General features: G+C 30.1%; 2 protein-coding genes and 1 long non-coding RNA gene across 6 annotated transcripts in view; 1 reads left to right on the top strand and 2 right to left on the bottom strand.

Moving 5' to 3' along the window:
• SCOT (Succinyl-CoA:3-ketoacid CoA transferase) overlaps nt 1-9,186 on the bottom strand; it is a 29,656-nt gene extending 20,470 nt beyond the window's left edge. The window contains exons 1-5 of one of the 3 annotated variants that reach the window (XM_087159426.1): nt 9,082-9,186; nt 7,449-7,554; nt 6,030-6,163; nt 4,522-4,614; nt 554-703 (exon numbers count right to left, since the gene is read on the bottom strand). In XM_087159426.1, the coding sequence (XP_087015552.1) occupies nt 554-703; nt 4,522-4,605 (234 nt within the window). In that variant the 5' untranslated portion in view covers nt 4,606-4,614; nt 6,030-6,163; nt 7,449-7,554; nt 9,082-9,186. Of the gene's footprint in view, nt 1-553; nt 704-4,521; nt 4,615-6,029; nt 6,164-7,448; nt 7,555-8,379; nt 8,746-9,081 lie in introns of those variants that run through there. The other 2 variants (XM_087159427.1, XM_071180278.2) reach the window with 2 other exon arrangements.
• Nucleotides 9,187-9,787: 601 nt separating this feature from the next.
• LOC147813839 (uncharacterized) lies at nt 9,788-12,196 on the bottom strand. The gene is made up of 3 exons (XR_015432582.1): nt 12,002-12,196; nt 11,758-11,899; nt 9,788-9,967 (listed from the first exon to the last, which is right to left on the bottom strand). It is a non-coding gene; the product is annotated as an uncharacterized LOC147813839 (long non-coding RNA).
• A 522-nt stretch (nt 12,197-12,718) lies between these two features.
• The window catches only part of LOC107443749 (U7 snRNA-associated Sm-like protein LSm11), a 33,789-nt gene continuing 23,143 nt past the window's right edge, over nt 12,719-23,364 (top strand). The window contains exon 1 of one of the 2 annotated variants that reach the window (XM_016057710.4): nt 12,719-13,028. In XM_016057710.4, the coding sequence (XP_015913196.3) occupies nt 12,876-13,028 (153 nt within the window). In that variant the 5' untranslated portion in view covers nt 12,719-12,875. The remainder of the gene's footprint in view (nt 13,029-23,364) is intronic. The other variant, XM_016057709.5, reaches the window with a different exon arrangement.

Raw genomic sequence — 23,364 nt, 5'->3', positions numbered from 1 at the left:
ACTAAATTTGGTTATAAATAAATTTCTTAATAATATCACTGCAGATTTTCAATAACACATGAAAATGAATACATAATATTACAAAAGATGTGAGTTTTCAAAAGTACAAGATTTTGGTTACTATTCATTATTCAAAATATAAGTGTTTCTTCAAAATTTTAAATTTATTTTTTCTAGAACATATTTAGAAACACTATCCTTTAAGAAATATATAAATTTTATGTATTAATTAAATTTCACATATGAATATAGGTTTTTGACATTTTCGACATTTTTGACAGTGCGGTTTTTGACATGACGGTTTAAACCATGGTTTAAACTGTCAAAAACTGTCACATGTCAAAAACCTGCCAACCCTGATTTAATCATATTATTACAATAAACATCAAAGTTAGACACCTAAAAAAAGACACTTTCTTGCATAAGCATGGATAGTTTGCGACTTGTTTATATTTGATGACAATGGAAAATCCAAAAATACGTTTATGTATTTTTAAATGAATTATTGAAAAAATAATAAAATAAAATTTAAAGTATATATTTTAATAATTACTTCTTTTGATTCACTCGCTAAAGCTATTGATCCATCAGGATTATACTTCAAAGGAACACCACCTTCTTCTACCAGAGTTCCATAAGCTGTAGGTGTATAAAATGCAGGTATGCCAGCACCACCAGCTCTTATTCTTTCAGCTAAAGTGCCCTAAAATATTTAAGAAACACATTATACCAAAATTAAAAGCTTGGTAAAATTTGAAATTATCATTATAAACATATTATTAAGACAGATTACATTCTATAAGGCAGATTATATTTCACCTACTTTAAAATTTAAGTCCACCACATTAGAAGATTAAAAGCCAGAAGTTTCGCAAGAAATAAGGCACAAAAGGTTTTTCTTTCAGTCAAAATTTTGAGAGATTTATGATACAATGAATTAAACATTATAACGTTGTTAATTATAGAAAATATTTTTAATCTCTAAGCTGTATAGCTGACTAATCGTATTTTTCAAATAGAGCATTGTTTTGAAATCGGTTTTGATCACTCTAATAAAGGGAATTACAATTACCTAAATGGTATGAATATAACAAGGCACAAAAGGTTTTTCTTTCAGTCAAAATTTTGGAGAGATTTATGATACAATGAATTAAACATTATAATGTTGTTAATTATAGAAAATAATTTTAATCTCTAAGCTGTATAGCTGACTAATCGTATTTTTCAAACAGAGCATTTTGGTTTTGATCACTCCAGAGCCGGATTATACCTTTCGTGGGCCCTAGGCATACCCGTTTTTGGACCTTCCCCTCCTTCCCCCCTCCCCTCTTTTCAAAATATATGCTAAAATTTTCTTGAATATTTTTTTTAACATTTTTATTAATATGGATTTTAATTTACAAATTTGTTTACCGAACTTTATCTGCAATACCGACATACTGCCGATATTGCAGTCGATATCGATAATACCATTATGATTAGTTCGATCGATAACTATGTTAAAGATAAAGTAGTGAATACTTTTCCTAACGTTCATATTGCATTAAGAATATATTTGTCGATTCTTGGATCAAATGCAGAAGGAGAAAGATCTTTCTCCAGATTAAAATTGATAAAAAATTACTTGCGTTCAACAATGAATCAAGATCGTTTGGCATCGCTCGCACTTATGTTTATTGAATACGACGTTTTGCGTAGTTTGGAATTCGACAGTATAATACAAGATTTCGTTGAATCCAAAAATCGCAAAAAAGTAATATATTAGATCATAAGATTCTGCAAAATAATTTATTACCGAAAAATATTATATTTTTATCTGTATCTTCATAATTTTGTGCAAAATACACTTGTTGTTTTTAAAGCTAAATTATTTTTGTCAACAAATTTTTTTCTCCCAAGTTTTTCGTAGGCCCCTGAATTTCGTAGGCCCTAGGCACGTGCCTAGTATGCCTATAGGTTAATCCGGCCCTGGATCACTCTAATAAAGGGAATTACAATTACCTAAATTGTATGCACGCAATAGAAGTATATTATATGATTGTTTCTTTAAGTACCTACAATCAAAATTACAACTGGGTTATTGTAATTGAAATGTAAGAATTTCGAAGCGCAAACATCTCAGTTAATGTGCAGATGATCTTTGCTCTATATTAAAAACCTTTCAAGCTTTAGAACAGGATGTAAAACTAGGCTTTCAATGCTTTCTCCTCTGTTCTTTTTCTTATCTGTTATATAGGTCTTTTTCAATATTATTCAGGCATCTAGTGGGTGCTTTTTTCTCCCCTCTCTCTATTGCAGTTTTCCTTCTATTCTTAAGACAAAATATTTTATGCTGGGTATGCATCATCATATCTAAATAAATGACATTGCCATTTAATACAAGATACTTTTAATATTTTTTAAACTGTTAGGTTTACCATATATTTATGTATCTGATTATTATGTGCAAAAAATATACTAACTGTACCACCAAAATAGTAAAAAGATAACACTTTGTGTCTCAAATTAAGATTTTAAAGCCATCCCACATTAACAAACTTAATTTTATGTAGCTTGTATCATTTTTATTTTATTCAAAAGAATATTTCAAGCATTTTCTATTGATTTGGTTTTGAAAAACTTAGTATAAGAAGCACTTATAACTGAAAATAATATTTAATCATTTTCATTTATTTCTCTCATAACAATGTAATTTTAAAAAATATTGTACAATACAATTTTTATTTTATTTTAACCTAACTGAATTTTTATGAAAGTGTTTCATTTCTTTTAAAAGCGGACTGAATTAATAGTTAAGAATTAAAGTAACATGATTAGATAGTTGATATAATTGACAAAATGATTAGATATTTGATTTTGCAGCAATTTAAAACATAGCAATTTAATACATATATTTTTATACTTTTTGGAACAATTTAGAGGAACAATACTACTTAAAATTTAAAAAAAAAAGGAAGATTAAATTTGTAATGTAAACAATTTAGCACATCAGTAATGAAATAAATTTATTGGAGCAAATTTAGAAGGATTTTGGAAAATGCTGCCTTTGGAGAATATTTTGCAAAACTTTTCTAAAATTTTTATTTTGTGGTAAAATAAAAGCAGATGTGAAAAAAAATTTGTTTAAAAAAGCCTATTTTGGAATGGCTATTATTACAATCTCACCATAGTTAGAAAAATTAATTTAAAAAAAATCCAAGCAACTATTCTACTACTCTTCAAAATCAAACACTGCATTTTATGCCTCACAGGAACAGATATTAGTGAAGCAAACAATATTTAAGTATGAAGAAAATAGGTTATTTTGGTTGTGAATGATGTTTCATCAGAAAAACAGTAAAAAATAAAAAAAAAGGTTTGATTAGGTCTTAGGTTAAGGTTTTAATTGACATTTATGATTAACTTACTTTATTGATTTTGCTACATTTCATTAACTAATGAAACATATATTTTGGAGCAGCTATAATCACAATCTTACCACAGTTGGAAAAGTGATTCAGAAAAAAAAATATCCGAGCAACTATTCTACAGAATCCAACTTTGCCTCCCAAAATCAGATATCAGTCTAGCAAACAATATTCAAGTTAAAAAGAAAATAGGTTGGTTTGACTGAGAATGATGTTTCACTAGAGTAACAGTCAAACAGTTTTCTGTTAAAATTAGTTAAAGGTATTAACTAACATTTAGCAGCTTTAGGTGCTTTTCCATTTTGATTTAATCAGGGTGCGTAGCCAAATCTTTGAATCAAAAATAAGCACTTTTTAAAAACTTTTCAAGCACTTTACAAAAGTTTTCAAGCACTCAAAAAATTCATATTCAATCAATGATGTTATTGAAAAACAAAAACTTTTTATAAACAGTTTTAGCGTTAAAAAAAACCCAAAAAGAAACGGGCGTAAATCGAAACAATCAGTACTTTCCCACATCACCGAGTGAATTCAACTTGACCCTGAACTCAGAACAAAAGTACCCTTACCCCCTACGTCAAAAAAAGTGTTAGAAGTAAAATAAAATAAACAAGAACAAAATTAAAATAAATTTAAAAGAAAAACATTTCATAAGGATCTGATACTCTCTATCCGAAGTGGAGCACTCGGGTTTCGGTTTCAAGTGTGCGCTCATGCACAAGTCATAACGTGGGTACGACATGAAGTCCGCGTGAATGATTACGTAGCAAACTCCCCATTTTTTGTGAAATGCATGGGATCCACCAGATATCACTGAAGGGAAGAAAAAAAATTATTCGGAAAAAAAAGCACTTTTTAAAAACGCCAGCTGAAAAAAGCACCTTTAAAAGCTTTTAAAAACGATATCCACAAAAAAGCACCTTTAAGTACTTTTTACAAACGCTACGCACCCTGTTAATGTTTTAATTGTTAATTTAACTTTTTGTCTTTTTCTGTATTTGTAAATTAGATTCATTTTCTGACTAACATTTATGACCACTTTCTTGATTGATTTTGCTACATTTGATTAATTAATGATAACAAAGTTTTGTTATTCAAATGCATTAACAATTACCTGAGGTACAAATTCCAATTCCAAATCTCCACATAAATATTGTCTTTCAAATTCAGCATTTTCACCAACATAAGAAGAAATCATCCTCTTTATCTAAAATTAAAATTTATATCACAATGATTGTCTTAAAAAAAGCACTATAACATAAATATGACATAAATTATAAAAAAAAAATTCTATCGCTTTCACAATAAGAATAGAAATATAAAGAATTTTTAGAATATGTAGATAGAGATAAATAAGTACATATTACATAGATAAATTAATCATATATATATACAAAGTGATTCTCAAAAATTTTCTTACCCTTATGACTTCCAATAAAATATTGCACTATTCATTCATTTAAATGAATATTTCAGTATGGATACAAATTTTTGCTTTGTTTTTAAAATATTTCATGCAGTTTTGTTAAGAATATATTGAAGATTTCAGTATTAAATAACCATCCTGAAATATTCATTTTAATTAGTGAATGAAGTCCCATTTTTTAAAATTTATAAGTGCACAAACATTTTTGAGAGCCACTCTCTCTCTATATATATATATAGATATTATCCAAGTTAGAGGAAGTTATTGTGGTTTGTAAAAGGCTAAAACTAGCCTTTAAAATCCTGCATAGTTCGAAATAACATAAGAACACTTCTTAAAACCAAAATATTAATTTTAAATGATCCCTATAAATGTGCCCTCTTAGTAAAAATAAGTCCCTTAAAACACTGCCTTTTAATTCATATTCCATTTTGAAGAAAAAAAATTATTTCACTGTTTAAATAATAATTACGCACTGATAAAATTATCTATGTTAATAAGTTTAATTCAGATTACTATTACAAATATTTACTTTGTTAAGATAATACTCAACTGGTTACATTTTTATAAGGAGTGCAATTGTATATTAATAAATTTTTTTAAGTAATTCTAAATTTTAAAATTATTTTTTTAATAAATACCTTTGTTTTTTTAATAACAATGCACTTTTAAATGTTTATTTTCTCATAATTTTCAGTTCAAATTACAGAATAAATCTTTAAAATTGTTCATAATTAATAATTTTTTTAGTGTACTTTTTTAAAAAAAATAATGAACTAAGAGATTGTCTTTCAGCACGCCTTTAATTATTTTCATAAGCTACAAATTTTCTATTATTTGATAATGATAGAGAATTATTTTTTGAAATATACTATATAATATATAGGAGGGTAATTTAAAAATTGTTGAAGATAAAAATTTAGTTATTACATAATATTACACATTTTGATAAATTTTTAAGGAGCTAAGTGATTGTCCTTTCAAAATTCAAAGTGCCCTTTTCTGAGAGGAAGCACCTCAAGGTAGAACTCTGTATAGTATAATATGATTTATTATTCTATATATTTTTTAATAACATAATATTATCACTTCAAAAACGACATGCATGAGGAAAACAATAAAATTGATATTAGTACACACATGCAACTTAATCTATGAATATACAATCTGGTTTTCATAAATGATAAAATACAAACTTGTTTCTTTTGAAGTAATAAACCTAGGCCAAAATTATCAACTCCTGCATTATTACTGACAATAGTTAAATCATTTAAACCTCTTTTCACAAGAGCGCCAATGAGATTTTCCGGAATTCCACATAAGCCAAATCCTATAAATAATAATTTGTTATGACAAAAAGGAATGTAATTTATTGAAAATTCATAAATTAAATGATAATTAGAAATTCAATATAATCAATTGAAAATTAAAAAACTAAAACATAATTAGAAATTTTAATGCATCTGATGGAAAAAGGAATTTAATTGATTGAAAATTAAAACAACAAAAGATAGTTATAAATTTTAATGCATTAATGTAGAGAAACCAAAAATGAAAAATACTGAAACAGATTGAACCCGTGACAGTTTTATTATAGCTCAACCTAACATATTTTACTTTTATATTTTGAAAAATTTGCTTCAAAAACCTTTGTTATTTAAATTTTGAAAAATAGGAAAAAGAAAGAAGAAAAAAAGAAAGAAGTTGCAAATAAAAAACCTGTATTCAAAAGAACAGAAAAATTTAATTTTAAAAACAAATTTCAAATTAAAGTTTCTAAACCTAAAATTTTGTACATATTGAAATTTCGTACATACTTTCATATACACTTGAAGCAATTAAAATAAAGTGGTTTTACAAACATGCTAAAATAGTTTTATTCCTAGAATTTTCTACCACTATTTAAATTTTTAAAGTGCAGTACAATAGAATAGAACAAAATATGAATACCTAAATAATTTTTTTTATTTACATTGAAAACAGAACAAAAATATAGTTGTAATTTTGAAAATTTTGAGTTCTATTTTAAAAAAAGTAAATTGTATTTTGTTTGTTACTTACAGATATGTCAGGGTAATAAAACTTGAAATTTTACTGTCACTTTTTAAGCTGAACTTACATCTGAACTCTTATAGTTAATTCTTTATATAATTAATTAAGCCACATCACATTGTTTTAAAAATAAAACATAAATCTGAAATTTCAAACTATTTTGCCATTTCCTAACTTTCAAACTACACTACATAAAATAATAACAAAATACTCATAAGTAGAGTCTACTTTATAAGAGTACTTTTCTGTTTTATATTATAAAAACATATCTAAATTAAGTCTTGAATTACTAATATTATTTTTATAACTAAAATAGAGTTAGCAACATATAGAAAGATTACAGCATCTGCTTATGGGTCAAAATAATTGCCAAGTTTTAGCTACATCCTATAAGAAACTAAAAAAAAAAGTTAGAAGAATGGTACAAATTTGAAAGCTAACTACATAGATCTTTCTAAAGTGCAACAATTGTAGCAACTGCATATATATTTTTCAAATATATTCAAAGTAGTTCCACTTTGCGTAAACAGTAACTGATGTGGAACTTTCTTTAAAAAATTTACCTCCCAAGAGCAACTTCGATCCATTTGGAATATCAGAAATTGCCTCTTCAGAATTTCCAAAAAATTGAGCTCGTCTAGAAGATGATAACGAAAAGAATCTTGAGAGCTAAAAGTAAAAAATAGTCAATAAGCATTTTTTCTCCTTCCCAAGAAAAAAAATCTAGGTATAATATTAATTATTTTTACAATGATCCCACTTTTAAATTCACTATTTGTACACAAAATTAAGATAACATTGCACTATAAATTTCATAATAAATTATTTATCTTTTAAGATGAATTTGTGAAGTAATATAGCTACTAAATTAAAGTTTAAGGTACTTGTTGGTTAACTGGGTGAAAACGAAAGTCGCTAAAAAATGACGACATTAGCCAACTTTTTCTTTTCTTTATTTTTTGAAAACGTAAAAAAAAATAATTAATTAAAAAAAAATCGAATTTTCTTGTGTCTGAGAGCGGCAAAGTACCAAGTTTAAATACATTAGAAAAAGGTATGATACAAAATGATCTGGTGCAATCCTTCCTAGCCACAATTCTTGTTATATTATATTCTGGATTTGGATATTCTTTACAATGGTTTTCTCGAATATTTTTACTATAGAATACCTGGATGTAGAGTTTATTGTGTACTTATTACACTTAACCTTTAAATTAAACTAAATTTTATACCTATTAATAAGTAATGAATGTTAAATTACTTATTTATATCATTATTATTTTTAAAAATATATTCAATGTATAAAATAATTTCTTTAATTTCAATAAAAATTCCTTAGTTTTAAACTTTAATTGCAACGCAAAAAATTCCTGTAGAAAAAGTCCTTGTTTTCTATTGTTTTTCTGTTATTATTAAATGAAGAATCCTTTAAAAATCAACGTTTATAGACTTTTTTCTTTCAAAGTAAGAGGATTTAAAGCAAAAGGGGTTTACTTTATAATGCAGGTTAAATAGTGGTAAATATATCCTAGGATTATTCATCATTTTTAGTAGAAAAAAGAAATCAGAATTTGATAACCATAAGGCAATAGATTATTCAGGTGATAACGATATGTTATAGATATCTATAAAGTTATAACAACTGAATTTTGCAATAGATTTGTTTACAAACATTCCATCATTTATATCATACTGATTCTTTAAACTTGAACGGAACATTTTGAAGAAAAAAAATAAACGATATTCTGGAAGACTAACTTATGTTAACCCTACAGTTTTGCAATCATTTGGAATTCATGATTGCCAAGAGTTGCCAGGAACAGCCAAAATCTTGCTCGTCTTCTGATATTCGTCTGCATGCAACCAGCTATTTGTTGGAATTTTGTTTGTTCGAAAATGTTTGTACTAAGAACTTTTTTTCAATAAAGCAAAAATATTGCAGTTTCAAACATTTCATGCTAAATGGACTAAATATTATTTTTTTAGGCTTTTTTAAAAAGTATCGCCCCTTAGGTCCATAATGACGTTTTAGCTGATGTCACACTAGCGATAAGAATCGAATTGCATTGTCCATTAAAATTTCACGACAAGGTAGATTTTAGCTGAGCATACATGACTTTGCGAAAAGAAACCTTATAATTATCTTCCTAAAACTAGAAGAAATTTAGAAAACTTCCGGTGTATCTCTCCACTTACGTTATGTTTAGGAGCAGGGCCGGATTACCCATCAGGCCGGACTAGGACATGGCCTGGGCAAAGAACTTATACGCTTCGCGTAAAGAAGGGAAACTTCCTATACTATCAATGTTAAGTCGTAAGGATCTTTCCCCCAACTTGGGCGCTGATGGTGTAATGCAGGAAAGCCACCGTCAAGAGCGATTGAAGAACGGGCGCAGATCATTTGATTTTCACCCAATGCACTCATATTTTCTCCATTAATTATAATCGGATTCGATTTTGCTTTTAAATTTTTTTCAGTTCACAAATTTAGCAGGATTATAATTTATTTTAAAGTAGTAAATATTTATTTAACAAAAGTAATTTATATTAAAAAATAAAAATTCATTAAAACTTTAAAAAAATTGAGTAAAATTTATTTCCCCTTGAAAAAAAATTTTTTTCGCTTTGTTAATTTTTCCATGAGTGTATATGTATAAGCAATGTGCTATATAAAAATAAAAATTTTCAATTATATATATACTTAGAGTTTTAAAAAAATAAACAAGACACTTGTTGCAGAATTTGTTTTATCTTTATTAAACGTATCTAAAAATATTCTTTTTGGTTATATATTTTAAGAATATACTTTTCAATAAAATAAAAATTACACAAATAAAATTGTATACATTTTATACAATAAATAAATATTTGAGCAAGTTTATGAAATAAAATAACATAAAATTAAAAAGATGCAATATTGGTTCATTGGAACTGCACTAGGAACAAGCCTGTATTATTTTTGATACATAATCTTTAATTTTAGAATGTCTTGAACACAATCTACATCTGTTATGTAGTCAGTCTGTCAGTATCAACATTCCGTAACGATACAATTTTGCTGGCCTCTAATCATTTCGTGCACCTAATATAAAAAAAAAATCACACAGTAAGATTAAAGTGCTAATATGACATAAGAATGCTGTCTAATTCGAGAACGGAACTTAAAATGTATGGCATTAATAAATTATATGTATTATTTTTCTTAAGTATTAATATTTTATTAAATAGTTTTTAAAAAGCAGGCAGTGTTTAAGGAAAATATTTAGAAAGGAAATTTAATAACAAAACAATTCATTGGGGGAATAAATAACAAAATCAATTAAATTTATGTTTTACTGGCAGTATCATCTTCATAGCATGTAGGGGCCCAGGGCATAAAAATATTTTAGACCTATAATGTGTCGTAATGCTTAAAAACAAACTAAAAAACTTCACATACAAAAAATAAATCATTTTTAAGATACAGCCCCTTGCCAAATTATTAGACGCACTTTAAGATTCTATGTAAAATTATAATTATCAGGTAATACTATACAGCTTTATTGTTTTTACGTAGCTGAAACCGGTTTTCACTTCTTTACGTTAGTGTATCAGTTGGTTAACAATGAAATGAAATACGTTAAAAATAAATACAAATAGGAGGTGAATGAAAAATCTCCTGAATAAAAATCTATTTGTATGTTTAATTATAAAAGTATTAACATGCATATTAATACTTTTATAATTAAATACATTATATTAATAAATTAACGCGTATGTTTAATTATAAAAGTATAGTATGTAAACTCGTGCAAATCATGTCATTATTAAAAAACTACAGTGTGTCTATTAATTTGACCTAATTATTATAATATAGTACCTGATACAATAAATAATCTGTATTTTTATCACATTTTGTCGAATTCATATTACATATCGCCTAATTTAACCAATTGATACACGAATGTAAACAAGTACAAACCGGTTTCAGTAGCGTAAATACAATAAAGCTGTGTAGTATCACCTGAGTAATTAAGATTTTACATAGAATCTTATAGTGCGTCTAATAATTTGACCAGGGACTGCATAATGCATTAATTTTAACTAATTTTGATTACCACAAAAACTCAAATAAAGTACTTTTAAACTATGCATAGTATAAAAAAAATTGATACGCTAACCAGTTGTAATCCTCATATAATAAAATAAGAAAAATAGTTTTCGGTTGACTTTTTAAGTTTTCTTGGTGATAAACTACTCCAATTATTGGTGTTTGATAATCAATCACCATTTGTAGAAAAAATATGCATACTCTACAAAAAAAATTTTTTTTTAAATATATAAGGTAATGTTTTTAGTCTTAAATTCTTTTTAATGCAATTTTTCAAAAAAGTACGATTCTCTAGGGCCCCCTGGCATTGCCCTGTGTGCCTATAAGTAAAGACGGTACTGTTAGCTGGACATTTAGAGCTAACAGACAAATAAAATATATATATCTACTATAAACCACTCTATAAATGTTATATGAATAAAAAGTAACACTTTTTACACTTAACACTATTTAAATAATTTCATATATGTAATGAACTTTCAAAAATTTAAAATGTCAAATTTATAGATCTTTTTCACATTTCTTGAAAAACATTTAAATTTTTACTTAGTTATATACATAAATTTCATTTGTGAATATTTAATTCCGACCAAAAAAGATAAACGCGCTTATGGAATTATACAGAATTTAAAAACCAAATGAAATTAAATTAAAGTCAGACACTATAAATTAGTCACACATTTAGTTACAATTCTAAGTCAGTCTTATCTAATAGGTTCATATAATCAATCATTGAAAAATAATTTACCGAAATCTTCGAAAATGCTTAACTATTTACTTACATTTCGATATTTTGAGGAAAGCGCAATTTCAAATTCAAATTGGATAACCGATTCAACCAATTTCAAATTTGGATAAACCGCTCTATTTACATTGCAGTAAGAACATCTATCATAATTCTTTGCTTTGCGCACAGAAGAATCACTGAAAAATATTGAAAGAAAAAAAGAGAATTAGAATCTTTATCAAAATTGAAAAAAAGGAGAAAAAAATCAACAGAAGATAGGTTATACAAAGCGCACTTACTTGTTAGGGATAATTGTCAAATTAACGTCCGCCATTGATTGATTTCTCATGGGCTTCTCTCTCTCCAAACTCTCCTTCCAAAACTAAGGATGATAATGCGCATGCGCTACACTGTGCCCCTGGAGACAAACTTCTCCGCCGTACACGAAGCGCTGGCATTGTGCCAAATTTTGTTACGACTTTCGCGAGTTTCCCATCTTTACACTTATACAATCTTTGGCCTGGGACCCCCTTAAAATGAATTTTTTGAAAATAAATTTCAAAAAATTAAAAAAAACAATGATTGTTCAAAATGTTACGTTTATTTTTTAGTTCTAATTTAATAAAATGAAGTAACATTTAATTTAATATTACTTATTTTAATTTTAAATATGCTTTCCTAAATGAGAAGATATATAAATACTTTTATATTTGAATAAATAAAAAATATATGAGAAAAAAATTTAATCTAAGAGCCCCAAAAATTTGAATGGCCTAGGGCCCCGCGTACGCTTAATCCGGCCCTGTTCAGGAGGAAGCGTTTATTGTAAACATGCGTTTTATTGTAAACACAAGTATACAATGATATTGGAAGGCGCGCTTTTTCAAGTTTAGGCATAAAAATTAGTTGGAAGTGTCAACCCGGAAGTCTTACGACGAATTTTGACCTTTAGCGCCATCTGCGCTCAGACTTGACGTAGTCAGCCATCCATTCCTTATTATTCTTAGCTAAATTATATTATGTAATTTGGCAACATTTTACAATTAACATATTCCGTGAAAAAATTGCGAAATGTTCGAGCGCTTTTGTCCGAAGCATTGTTTGAATCACTAATTATTTTAAAAGCCTAAAACTCCTAATTTTTTTGCTGGAATTTAAATACAAACATTTAAAATGTCATATCGTGACCGGCGTGATAGTCATGGAAGGAGACATGATAGCAGAGATCGCCATGATAGCAGACGATCTGATGCAAGTAGTTCCCGCCGTAGTCGAAGTCCGTCTCCACCGCTGCTTCACAAAGATGTTCCTCGGTCTTTTGGACGGGTAAAAATCTTTTTTTTAGTTTGGAAATATTTAACTGTCAAATGTTTGCATGTGTTCCACATTCTCTTGATTGAAGCTAGTAAATTGTTAAATCCGTCATTTTTCTCTTATGAAAAATGTGCTCAGTCGGATTCCGTAAGTAGTAAAAATTAAAATAGCATGTTTATTATAATAAAACAAAGTAAAGCACTCATTACTGTACTGGCTTCAAAAAACTTTAAAAATTTAGTTGAAAATTCAGTTTGCTCCTCATTTAAACGCTTTAAAACGAAACAGGAAGCATTTATGATTAAGCTTTATTAATTGAAATTTTTGTTTATAAAAGGCTTAACTATTTCGGAAATTTTAAGTTTAGTTAAATTGTGACTTAACCATGAATGCATGTTCGTATTTTCTTAGGTGAGAATAGTTAAGGAATATTAAGTAAATATAAAGTTTTCTTAGTAGGGTCATTCCACAGAATTTCAACAAGCATGAGTTGCCAGACCATTTTTGATTTTTTTCATACTTAGTATGTGGAAACATATGTACCAAAGAAGTAAAAATCCATTTGCAGAAAAATTCTATCTTCTTAATTTTTTTAATTAGGGGGGCTTGAAAATGGCGACCTTGCTCATTTTTGTGAAATTCTGGGGTGTCTTAAATTTTACATATTTTCTAAACTAATAGAGATAAACAAAAAATTCAAAAAGATATTAAATCTGTGTAGTTTTTCAAATTAAATCATGTAAAATTTGTGGTTTTATCTGTACTTAAAAAAAATTGTGAGCACTGTAAAAAAAAACGAAACATTACTCAAAATGCCAGTTTTTGAAAATAAATATCTCATGAAGGGGAAGAGATAACAGTTTGGATTTTTTATATGTGTTATTGCTACGTATAACATATTCCTGGAAAAAAAATCAGGCAGTTATTTCCTTTCCCTTCTGAATTATAACAATTGCAATTTTGAAAATTTTCAAAAATTTACATTTTTGACACCCTGTAACTCAAAAGGGGGAGGTGGTATTCACCAGTGTTTTCACTACAGCGCGAGAATCTCGCATATTTTTTTATATTCTCGCATTAAAAAATGATTACCGCGAGAAATTCGCGCATTTTATAAACCAATTTCAAAATTTTCGAATTTCTCGCATTTTGAAAAAAATTTCTCATTTGCGCCATTTAGAATAAAATCCGTTTCACTTTTCTTCCTGGATCTTTTATTATTTTCAACATCTGCCCCATTATCTAGCTTCCCTATTTACCAGTATTGTTCAGAACCTTTAAGAACAACAGAACACCATCCTTCGGAACCACGGAACCTCTTTCAGAACGCATTTCTCTGCAACCACATGTTTACCGTAGGTAAGGTTTCTTCATGCAAAACGTTCAAATTTCTTGCTCGTTAATGTAAGACGGACAAATACCTTATAAAGCCAATATCTTCTACTCCGAAACGGACAAATGAAAATGAAACAAATGTGGGTAGAAACGATCAAAACGAAACAAATACTTATTTGAGCAACCTAATGAGAATAGCTGATGAAAAAGTAGATGTAGAACATTTTCCATACGATGATGCAGCAAAAATATTCAGTGTTTTAAAAATTAGAAGATGTTAAAAATGCATTATAATTAAAGAAATGATTTTTTTTTCAAGTCTCTTTGTGTTTTTTTTTTTTTTTTTTTTAATTTTTGAAATCTCACTTAACTTTTTGAAATCTCACTCTGTTTTTGAGAAAGGGTGAGAAATTCTCACCCACTTTTTTTCTGAGATGAAAACACTGATTCACATTAAATTCGTCAAGGTAGGACCTCTACATATAACATCTATAATCTGTAAATTTTATTCTGTTATTCCAATCAATCTATGAGATACAGGGTCTTGAAATTGGATAAATGACAATCAGCTGTGAAGGACTTAGTTAGGCCTAATCTACCCCAAGACAAGTATTAAAAAACAAAAAAAACAGCTTTATTTTTATGCTTCCTTTTTATTATTCAATACCCCCCCCCCCAAAAAAAAGAAAAAACACTATCTGCAATTTAAAAAAAAAAGAAGTTAAGGCAGCAGAATTGGGGGAGAATACCCCAGCTTGTATATTCTCCCTTCCCCCTACTATTTCTTTCAATAAACAATAAATACTGTTGATTAAGTTATTGCAACATAGTATTTTGTTTTGGTTTCAGTTGTGTTACAACCAGGGTTGGGTTTTTGCCGTCAAAAACTGGTTTTTGACATGACAGTGGTAAAAACCGTGTTTTTACCGGTAAAAACTGTCAAAAACCTACTGTTTTCTTTAATTTATGGCATATAGCGGACAATATATTATTTTCACATAAATGCCTTTGTAAATGATTGAATAAATGAATGTTGTAAATGATTGCTATTGATTTTGCAACTATATATATGTATTCTTATTGAAAGATATCAGGGTTGGCAGGTTTTTGACATGTGACAGTTTTTGACAGTTTAAACCATGGTTTAAACTGTCACGTCAAAAACCTGACTGTCAAAAAATGTCAAAAACCTATATGCATATGTGAAATTTAATTAATACATAAAATTTATATATTTTTTATAAAGGATAGTGTTCTTAAATATGTTCTAGAAAAAATAAATTTAAAATTTTGAAGAAACACAGTTATTTTGAATAGTAACCAAAATCTTGTACTTTTGAAAGCTCACATCTTTTGTAATATTATGTATTCATTTTCATGTGTTATTGAAAATCTGCAGTGATATTATTAAGAAATTTATTTATAACCAAATTTAGTGTATAGTATAGATTATACTAAAAATTAGACATTTTTAAAAATAAACGTTAGCAGTTTTGCACATTAGACATCTTTTAAGGAAAAATCTTTTTAATATTCTCTTAAATCTTCTTAATAATCTTTTTAGCATAAGACAATACAAATTTAAGTGCTTTCTGTTAAATACACAGAGTAGTTAGTGTCGATTTACAGTATATTCAGCCTATTCATTTACTATGCTGAAAATTTAGTTTATCCAAATACTTGTGAATTTCATTTTGCTGAATACTATATACATAGTTTTGTTGAATATCTAAATATTCAGCTGTTGAATAATTACTTCTTGCTTTCAAGATTGTGAGACATTTTGTCTCCTGGTTCGTTTTTAAAGACTCCTCAATAAGGATGACCAAGGATTATTTCAATTTTAGCTTATTTATTACTAAATTCTTGATTATAGAATTATTTACAAAATGATACATGAATTGGAGAATATAATATTCCGGAGCGCTGCTGCTCCCTTCTCTCTCATGCTTTCTCTAGCATAGTTCAACTCGAAACTCAACTCTTCTGCGTTCAAAGCTAATCTCTCCTGCGTTCAAAACTGATCTCTAAAAAATCCTCCTTCCCATAAGAAACAGTCCTTTGCTCCACCCCCAATGTAGGGGACGCCTCCAGTGTCCTTCACCCTCTGACCCTCAGGTCAAGGGGTCAATCAAATGCGTGGGAGAGGAATCAGGATCCTGACACCTCCCCCCCGGTTTCATCTAGTTCGACCTTTTTCCCTGGTCGTACAAGTGAAACCTAAAAACAATGCAAGCCCATCCCTGCACCAAAAAACAATTACACGCACACATTCCCGTGCGCAAAAGAGATTGGCCGCATTATACCTTATTAAACATAAAATTACACTTAGGACACTTGACAAACTAATAAATACAAAATCAAAACATAGCATAAAAGAACCTAATATTTTTACAATCAACACATTAAAATCACTTTTATCAGGCCAAAAATAAAATATCCATGCCAAAATCCATTTATAAAATTCCATCAAAATAAAATCCTTAAAGTCATGTCCAAAATTCCTGCCTAACAAATAATAATAATTAGCATACAAAATTAACCGTCCAAATTGCCCAAATGTCCACTCTTTTAAGTTCATTGACCTAATCCCCTGGAACATATCTCTTTCTATACCACTTCAGGGGTCTGTCCAGCCCGAATTTACTACCGTTTAGCGGTACCTTCACAAATTCAACTTAAGGAAAAACGGTAGTTTCACAAAATACTTTTTCTTAAAATTTTGTTTTTGTATCCCTTAAGAAACGATAAATCCATATTTTTGTGTTGATTTTTTAATATAATTTTAAATTTTTCACAAATTATGTCTAAATTTTCACAAAATAGGTACCTCTCAGAAAAACCTAGACAGACCCCTGCACTTCCTCTTAAGTGACTAGCTAACTGTTTTGCTCTACTTTTTCTTTCGGACCCCCCTTTCTGAAAACCAATCCTTATTTTCACCTGCACCTTACGGGTTTTAATTCTGATATCGGGAATATTTGAATTCGCAGCTGTGTACAACTCCTTCTTAGGATACTTAACCAATTTTTTTCTCCCCTCAAACCACAGAAGTTTAGATTCCATCGCGCCGTCGCTATCTCCCTTTCTTTTCTCACAGGACAAATCCATCCTCTTCAACGCGTTAATTGGACTTATAACCTTCACTTCCACCCCTCGCTGACCGCAAACCTCTTTGCCTTTAAAATCCTCCCTCACTTCCTCTAACATTCCTTCAAATTCCGAGCCCTGCACTTGCTCCTTTTTAAGTCTTTGGCTAGGAGAAAAGGGTGATTCCTTATCTCCACCCCCTACTTTCTCCCCACACTCCGGATTCATTAAAATACATGGTGGAACTTCGTCCCCTCCCCCGTTTGACTCTATCTCCAACACCTCGAGACCCCCCGGAGTGATTCGCACTCCTCTCCCGTCCGAATTCTCGCAAGCAAGGTCAGTGTCCTTAGTCTCAATCCCCTTGTTCCCTCCTTGTTCTTTTCCCTCAGAACAGATCGTCTTTTTCTCCCACTCTTCTCCCCACCGTTCATCTCCTGCGTTTTCAAAAGCCTGCTCCTCTAATATTTTAAACTCCCTTGACCTTATCACTGTCGCCTCATTTTCACTTCTGACCACTACTGGGATTTTTTCGCTAGGGTTTATAATTCCTTCCCCTATTTCTATTCCTTCGCTGACCGCCCCCGGATCCACTGGGGTACTCCGCGCTTCTTCGTCTTCTCCCCTTTCCGTTTCCTTTCCTATAGCTAGAATACTTCTATCGCCCCCCTCCTCTTGACTCTTCCCTCCGCTGTCCCTCAAAAACTGCTCATTTAGTAACCGAAATACTTTTGGGGTAATCAGAGCAGCCGTTTCATTCAACTCCTGTACCACTGCTACTGGGATTTCGACATATGACTTTATCTCTTCTTCTCTCCCCCATCTCCTTATAGGCACAGTTACCAGCTTTGCTTTCACGGCTGGTCCCACCGCTGGTCTTAGAAAGAGCGTCCCCCCTGATTGTAAATATTTCTCAGGAATGAAGGACTGCTTCACAACACTGATTTCCGCCCCACTATCTATAACACCTGAAAAACAAACATTGTCAATTGCGAAATCTGCTCTTGTTAGATCTACCTCTCCCTTCGTCCTTGCATATTCCAAATTTAATCCAGCCACTCCCACTGCCATTGGGTTCAATCCTCTCCTTTCCAATCTATTCATATTTTCTCGACAGATGCTCATCCGATATATTTTCGGACAAGCCCTCTTTAAATGCCCTTCTTCGTTACAATTAAAACATTTTGGGGTCCATCCTCCCCCGTTTCCACTATTTCTTGCTGGTATTTCTGGGACTCCCTTCCTAAATTGTTCCGTTAAATTGTTTTTATTCCTACTTATTGTTTCGGCTTGGAAAATCCTTCTACTTGTCTCGTGACCTCTGTATTCCGGAGCCCGCCTTTCACCCATTTTCCCTCTATATTCCTCGGGCACCTTATAGAAATTCAGCAAATACTCCGCGTCTCTAAAATAAAAGCCCCATTCCTCCGCCTTTGTCGGAGGTTCCCCTAAAGCCTTAGTCAAAGTGTTTAAGTGTCTATGAAAAGTGTTGTCTTGGTTTGTACTATTGTCCTTCTCCTGAAGCTCATTCTCCTTATTTGCACCCCTCACCTCTAATTCTTTCATTCTTAACTCATGCTCCCGTTCCTGCTTCCGCTCCTCTCGTTCCCGATCCTCCCGTTCCCGTTCCTCTCGTTTCCGTTCTCGATCCTCCCGTTCCTCTCGTTTCCGTTCTTGATCCTCCCGTTCCCGATCCTCTCGCTTCCGTTCCCGCTCCTCTTTAATCCCACTTAAAACATCTTTAGTATATTGCTCATCGTAATCCGAATTCCCGGTGATCAATGCTTTTAACTCAACAAGCTTGACGTTCTCGGGAACCGTTAGTCCCAGCTCCTCAGCTAGAACTACCAGATCTTCCTTTTTTGCTTTTGCAAAAAAACTCATACTGACAAAATTTAATTTCTTAACCACTAAAAAAAATATTCCCATTTAAAAGTAAAATTAAAAAAAATAAACTTAGCAACACTTTCCCCCCTACTCATACACCGACATTCTATTATGAAATTTAACGCCTCATATGTAAACCAAACATATACAATACAATTTGTCTCATGCAATATTCAAAACATGCAATATTCAAACATTACTTCTTAATGCAAAGAAATACAAATTACTCTTTTCAACTTTCATTGCAAAATAATACAATTTCGTACTCTTTTGTTACACCTAAAATATACACTTTTACTTTCCCCAAAATTAAAACTCTTAAATTTCGTACATTCTACCGTCGTAATAATTAACCATTTCATCATTTAAACAAAAGCAAACCCCTTCCTTGACCTTTTTTTTTCGGTCCAAAATTATTTTAACAGAATGCATTATAAATAATAATCACAACTAAATAATAATAAGCCAAGAATCTTGTTTACTCAGATCGCTATTGACATATAAAAACACCATCTTTAAATAATCCTACACTTCTTTACAAGTTATTAAATCAATACTCTTCTTCTTTCATATACACTCTTAATAAAGCAATAAAAAAATTACACTCTTAACAAATCAACCACTAGGTTACTTTAAAAAAAAAAACATCAAATCAATTACAAACAATACTATAGCTAACTGGCCAATCCCTTAAGCTCAAATAAAGTAACACATCAGGTTGACTTTAAACCAAAACAAAATAAACTTATCCCCTTAACTAACTACCCTTTTTGTTAAACTTCTACCCAGAAATGTGAGCGTGTAATTTATCCTTTCATGCATGAGATAAAGCTTACCCCTCCCTTTATTATCTTTTCAATTGTCCTCTTTGTCAGAGAGTCGATGTTGAAACCACACTCTATGGCCACTGGTCACGGGGGTAGCGCTGGCTTCCTATCGCCTCCGGCGATAATAGTCCCTTTCCAGTACCGTCTCTTCAACTCCCATCGATGTTGTCAGTCCACCGTCACCCTTTCCTTCAGGCAATCTTTTTCACTAGGCATTTCCGTAGGCATCCTTCCATCAAGATTGACTCCATGAGGCAACACTCTTTACTGGGCATTTCTCATAGTGGGCATCGGCGATGATTCCTTTCCTTAGCATAGCAGTCCTCCTTCCATCCTGACAGGCTGCGACATTTGTGAGACATTTTGTCTCCTGGTTCGTTTTTAAAGACTCCTCAATAAGGATGACCAAGGATTATTTCAATATTAGCTTATTTATTACTAAATTCTTGATTATAGAATTATTTACAAAATGATACATGAATTGGAGAATATAATATTCCGGAGCGCTGCTGCTCCCTTCTCTCTCATGCTTTCTCTAGCATAGTTCAACTCGAAACTCAACTCTTCTGCGTTCAAAGCTAATCTCTCCTGCGTTCAAAACTGATCTCTAAAAAATCCTCCTTCCCATAAGAAACAGTCCTTTGTTCCACCCCCAATGTAGGGGACGCCTCCAGTGTCCTTCACCCTCTGACCCTCAGGTCAAGGGGTCAATCAAATGCGTGGGAGAGGAATCAGGATCCTGACAAAGATATTCATTATTTGTATTCTTAATACAAGTGGGGGAAAAAATTAAGAGGTAAAAATTGTTTTAAAATGATAAGTGTAATAATTATAAATAAATATAATAAACAATATGAATTATATTTATCATTATTCACAAATATAACTACTTTTAAATTCAAATTAACAATCTGGATAATAAAGATATTCGGTATAACATTAAAATTTTTTTTCATACACTTGTATCAAGTTTGTATTTATACAACATAACTTGTAAGTTCCTTATAAATATTAGTTATATGTTCCTTATATGTCAAAAATGCATAGTAATAAACTTTTAATTTTCTTAAATATCAAAAAAAATTTTTTTTTTTTTCAAAATATAAATATTTAAAAAAATTTTGTGCAAAATTTTTCTGCACATGCATTTGAATATAAATTTCTGAGATTTTAAATCTGTTATTTTACCTTAATTTTAATTAAAAAATATTTTAAAACCTGCTGATAGTATAATTAAATTTCAATATAATGCATGGCAACTGTTGGTAGTTTTGAAGTTTATATATTTTTTTGGCAAACTTTAGTTTTTGACATTTTTGATGGGTTTTTGACGGTTTAAACCAGTATTATACCCTTGTCATGTCAAAAACCACTTTTTGACGTCAAAAACCCAACCCTGAAAGATATACATTCATATAGAAATATACTTATTGAAAATAGTGATACTTATTTTTATCATTATAGCTTGATTTGCAAAGGATTCAAAATTTTGCTCTTCTTAATTGTTAGAAATAAACAAACAAAAAAGCTTGGAACTATTAATAAATTCAGGAACTAAAAAAAGAATATAAAATTTGACATTTCTTAAATATTAGAAATAAGCTAAACAAAACTTTCAAAACTTGTAGCTACTAGCAAACTCTAAGTCAAGAATGACTTGACATTCTTCAGTAATGTAATATGCCAAACAAAATGATGCCTGGAAATGTTGAAAAGTTTGTTTAGTATCCTAATATTTTACTTCAAATAGTATGTTTTGATATAATCATGCTGGGAAAATGCAAGAATCTGTTCTTAAATATCTTTTAACAACTTTTTTTCTAATTTTATTGCCTGAAATGAATTAATTTTAAATTACAAGCAGTTAAACTCAAATAAAAATACAGTTTTACCAAAACTATGGGTTTTTGACGTTTTTGACAGAGGGGTTTTTGACATGACGGTAAAAACCATGGTATAAACCGGTAAAAACCGTCATGTGTCAAAAACTTGCCAACCCTGGTTACAACCAATCAGGTAGAACTTTGGGTTTTAGTTCTCTGTCTGAACAGCCTATCAGCTTTTGGTTTAAGTTTCATTTTATTAAATAGCCAATAACAGACAAGTTACACTTTCCCTTACTTTAGGTTTGTGTTTTAACTTATATTAGAGCATAAGCAAGTCAACTGGTTATTTCTACTTTGTGGTATATTGTTGAAATAGTAACTTATGAAGGGAGTATTTTTATAGCATTTTTTGTTTGTTAGTTTTTATAGAATGAAAACATGAAATGCTCTATTGGTGAAATTACTAAGGAAAGCTGTGAAAACAGTTCTTATAGTTCAATTTCAGAAATCAAAACTATTAATGACTTAAGCTTAACTGATAAGGAAATTCTTAGCTTAAGAATTCCTGGAGAATTCCATACTATTTGCACTTACCATGAAAAAAAATATTTGCACAAATATCACCATCTTTTTGACCAAACTTGCTGTGATCCTATGTCAGTACATAAGAAATATATTAAAAAATCTCTTCGTGAAATTACTGTTGAATTATCTAAGGATTTTTTGGGAAAATTGCCATTAATCCCCGGAAAATTTTTATGTTCTGCATGCTATATGAAAATCCAATCATTGAATAATGAGCTCTTTGCATGTGAAAATTTGGATAATGATGAGGATCCAGAATATGAACCTTCATCTTCAGCAATGAGTGACTTAAACAAGGTCTGTGAAGTCATTGGTGTCTCACCTTTGAAAATTCAGAAATTAAAAAAAGAGAAAAGAACAGGTGCTGCAAAGAAAAAGTTACTTAAAATTCAGCATAATGTAAAAAGAAAACTTGAAACTAGTTTTGATATCAATCCCAATAATTCAGATACAGATAGCAACAATGAAGAAAATTTTCATTTTGATTTGATGGAAAAACTTAAAGAAAAAATTCAAAAGGTAACATGTGTATCTGAAAAGGTAAAGATTTTAAGTCTGGTACCTACAGCATGGCCTGTGGAACGCACCTCGGGTGAATTTGGTGTCAGTCAATATTTAGTTCGCCAAACTCGGAAACTTGTTTCAAATTATGGTATTTTGCCTGATCTCGAAAATAGGAAACCTGGAAGTGGTAAGACATTAAGTGATGCTGATCTTAGAGAAGTTTACCAGTTCTATAATTCTGATGAAGTCACAAGAATGTGTCCAGGCATGAAAGATTATGTAACAATAAGAAAT

This window comes from Parasteatoda tepidariorum, chromosome 3 (genome assembly GCF_982258835.1).
Source record: "Parasteatoda tepidariorum strain Cologne lab strain chromosome 3, Ptep-v5.0, whole genome shotgun sequence".
NCBI classification, from domain to species: Eukaryota; Metazoa; Arthropoda; class Arachnida; order Araneae; family Theridiidae; genus Parasteatoda; species Parasteatoda tepidariorum.
This window is presented reverse-complemented; position numbering and strand designations above follow the sequence as displayed.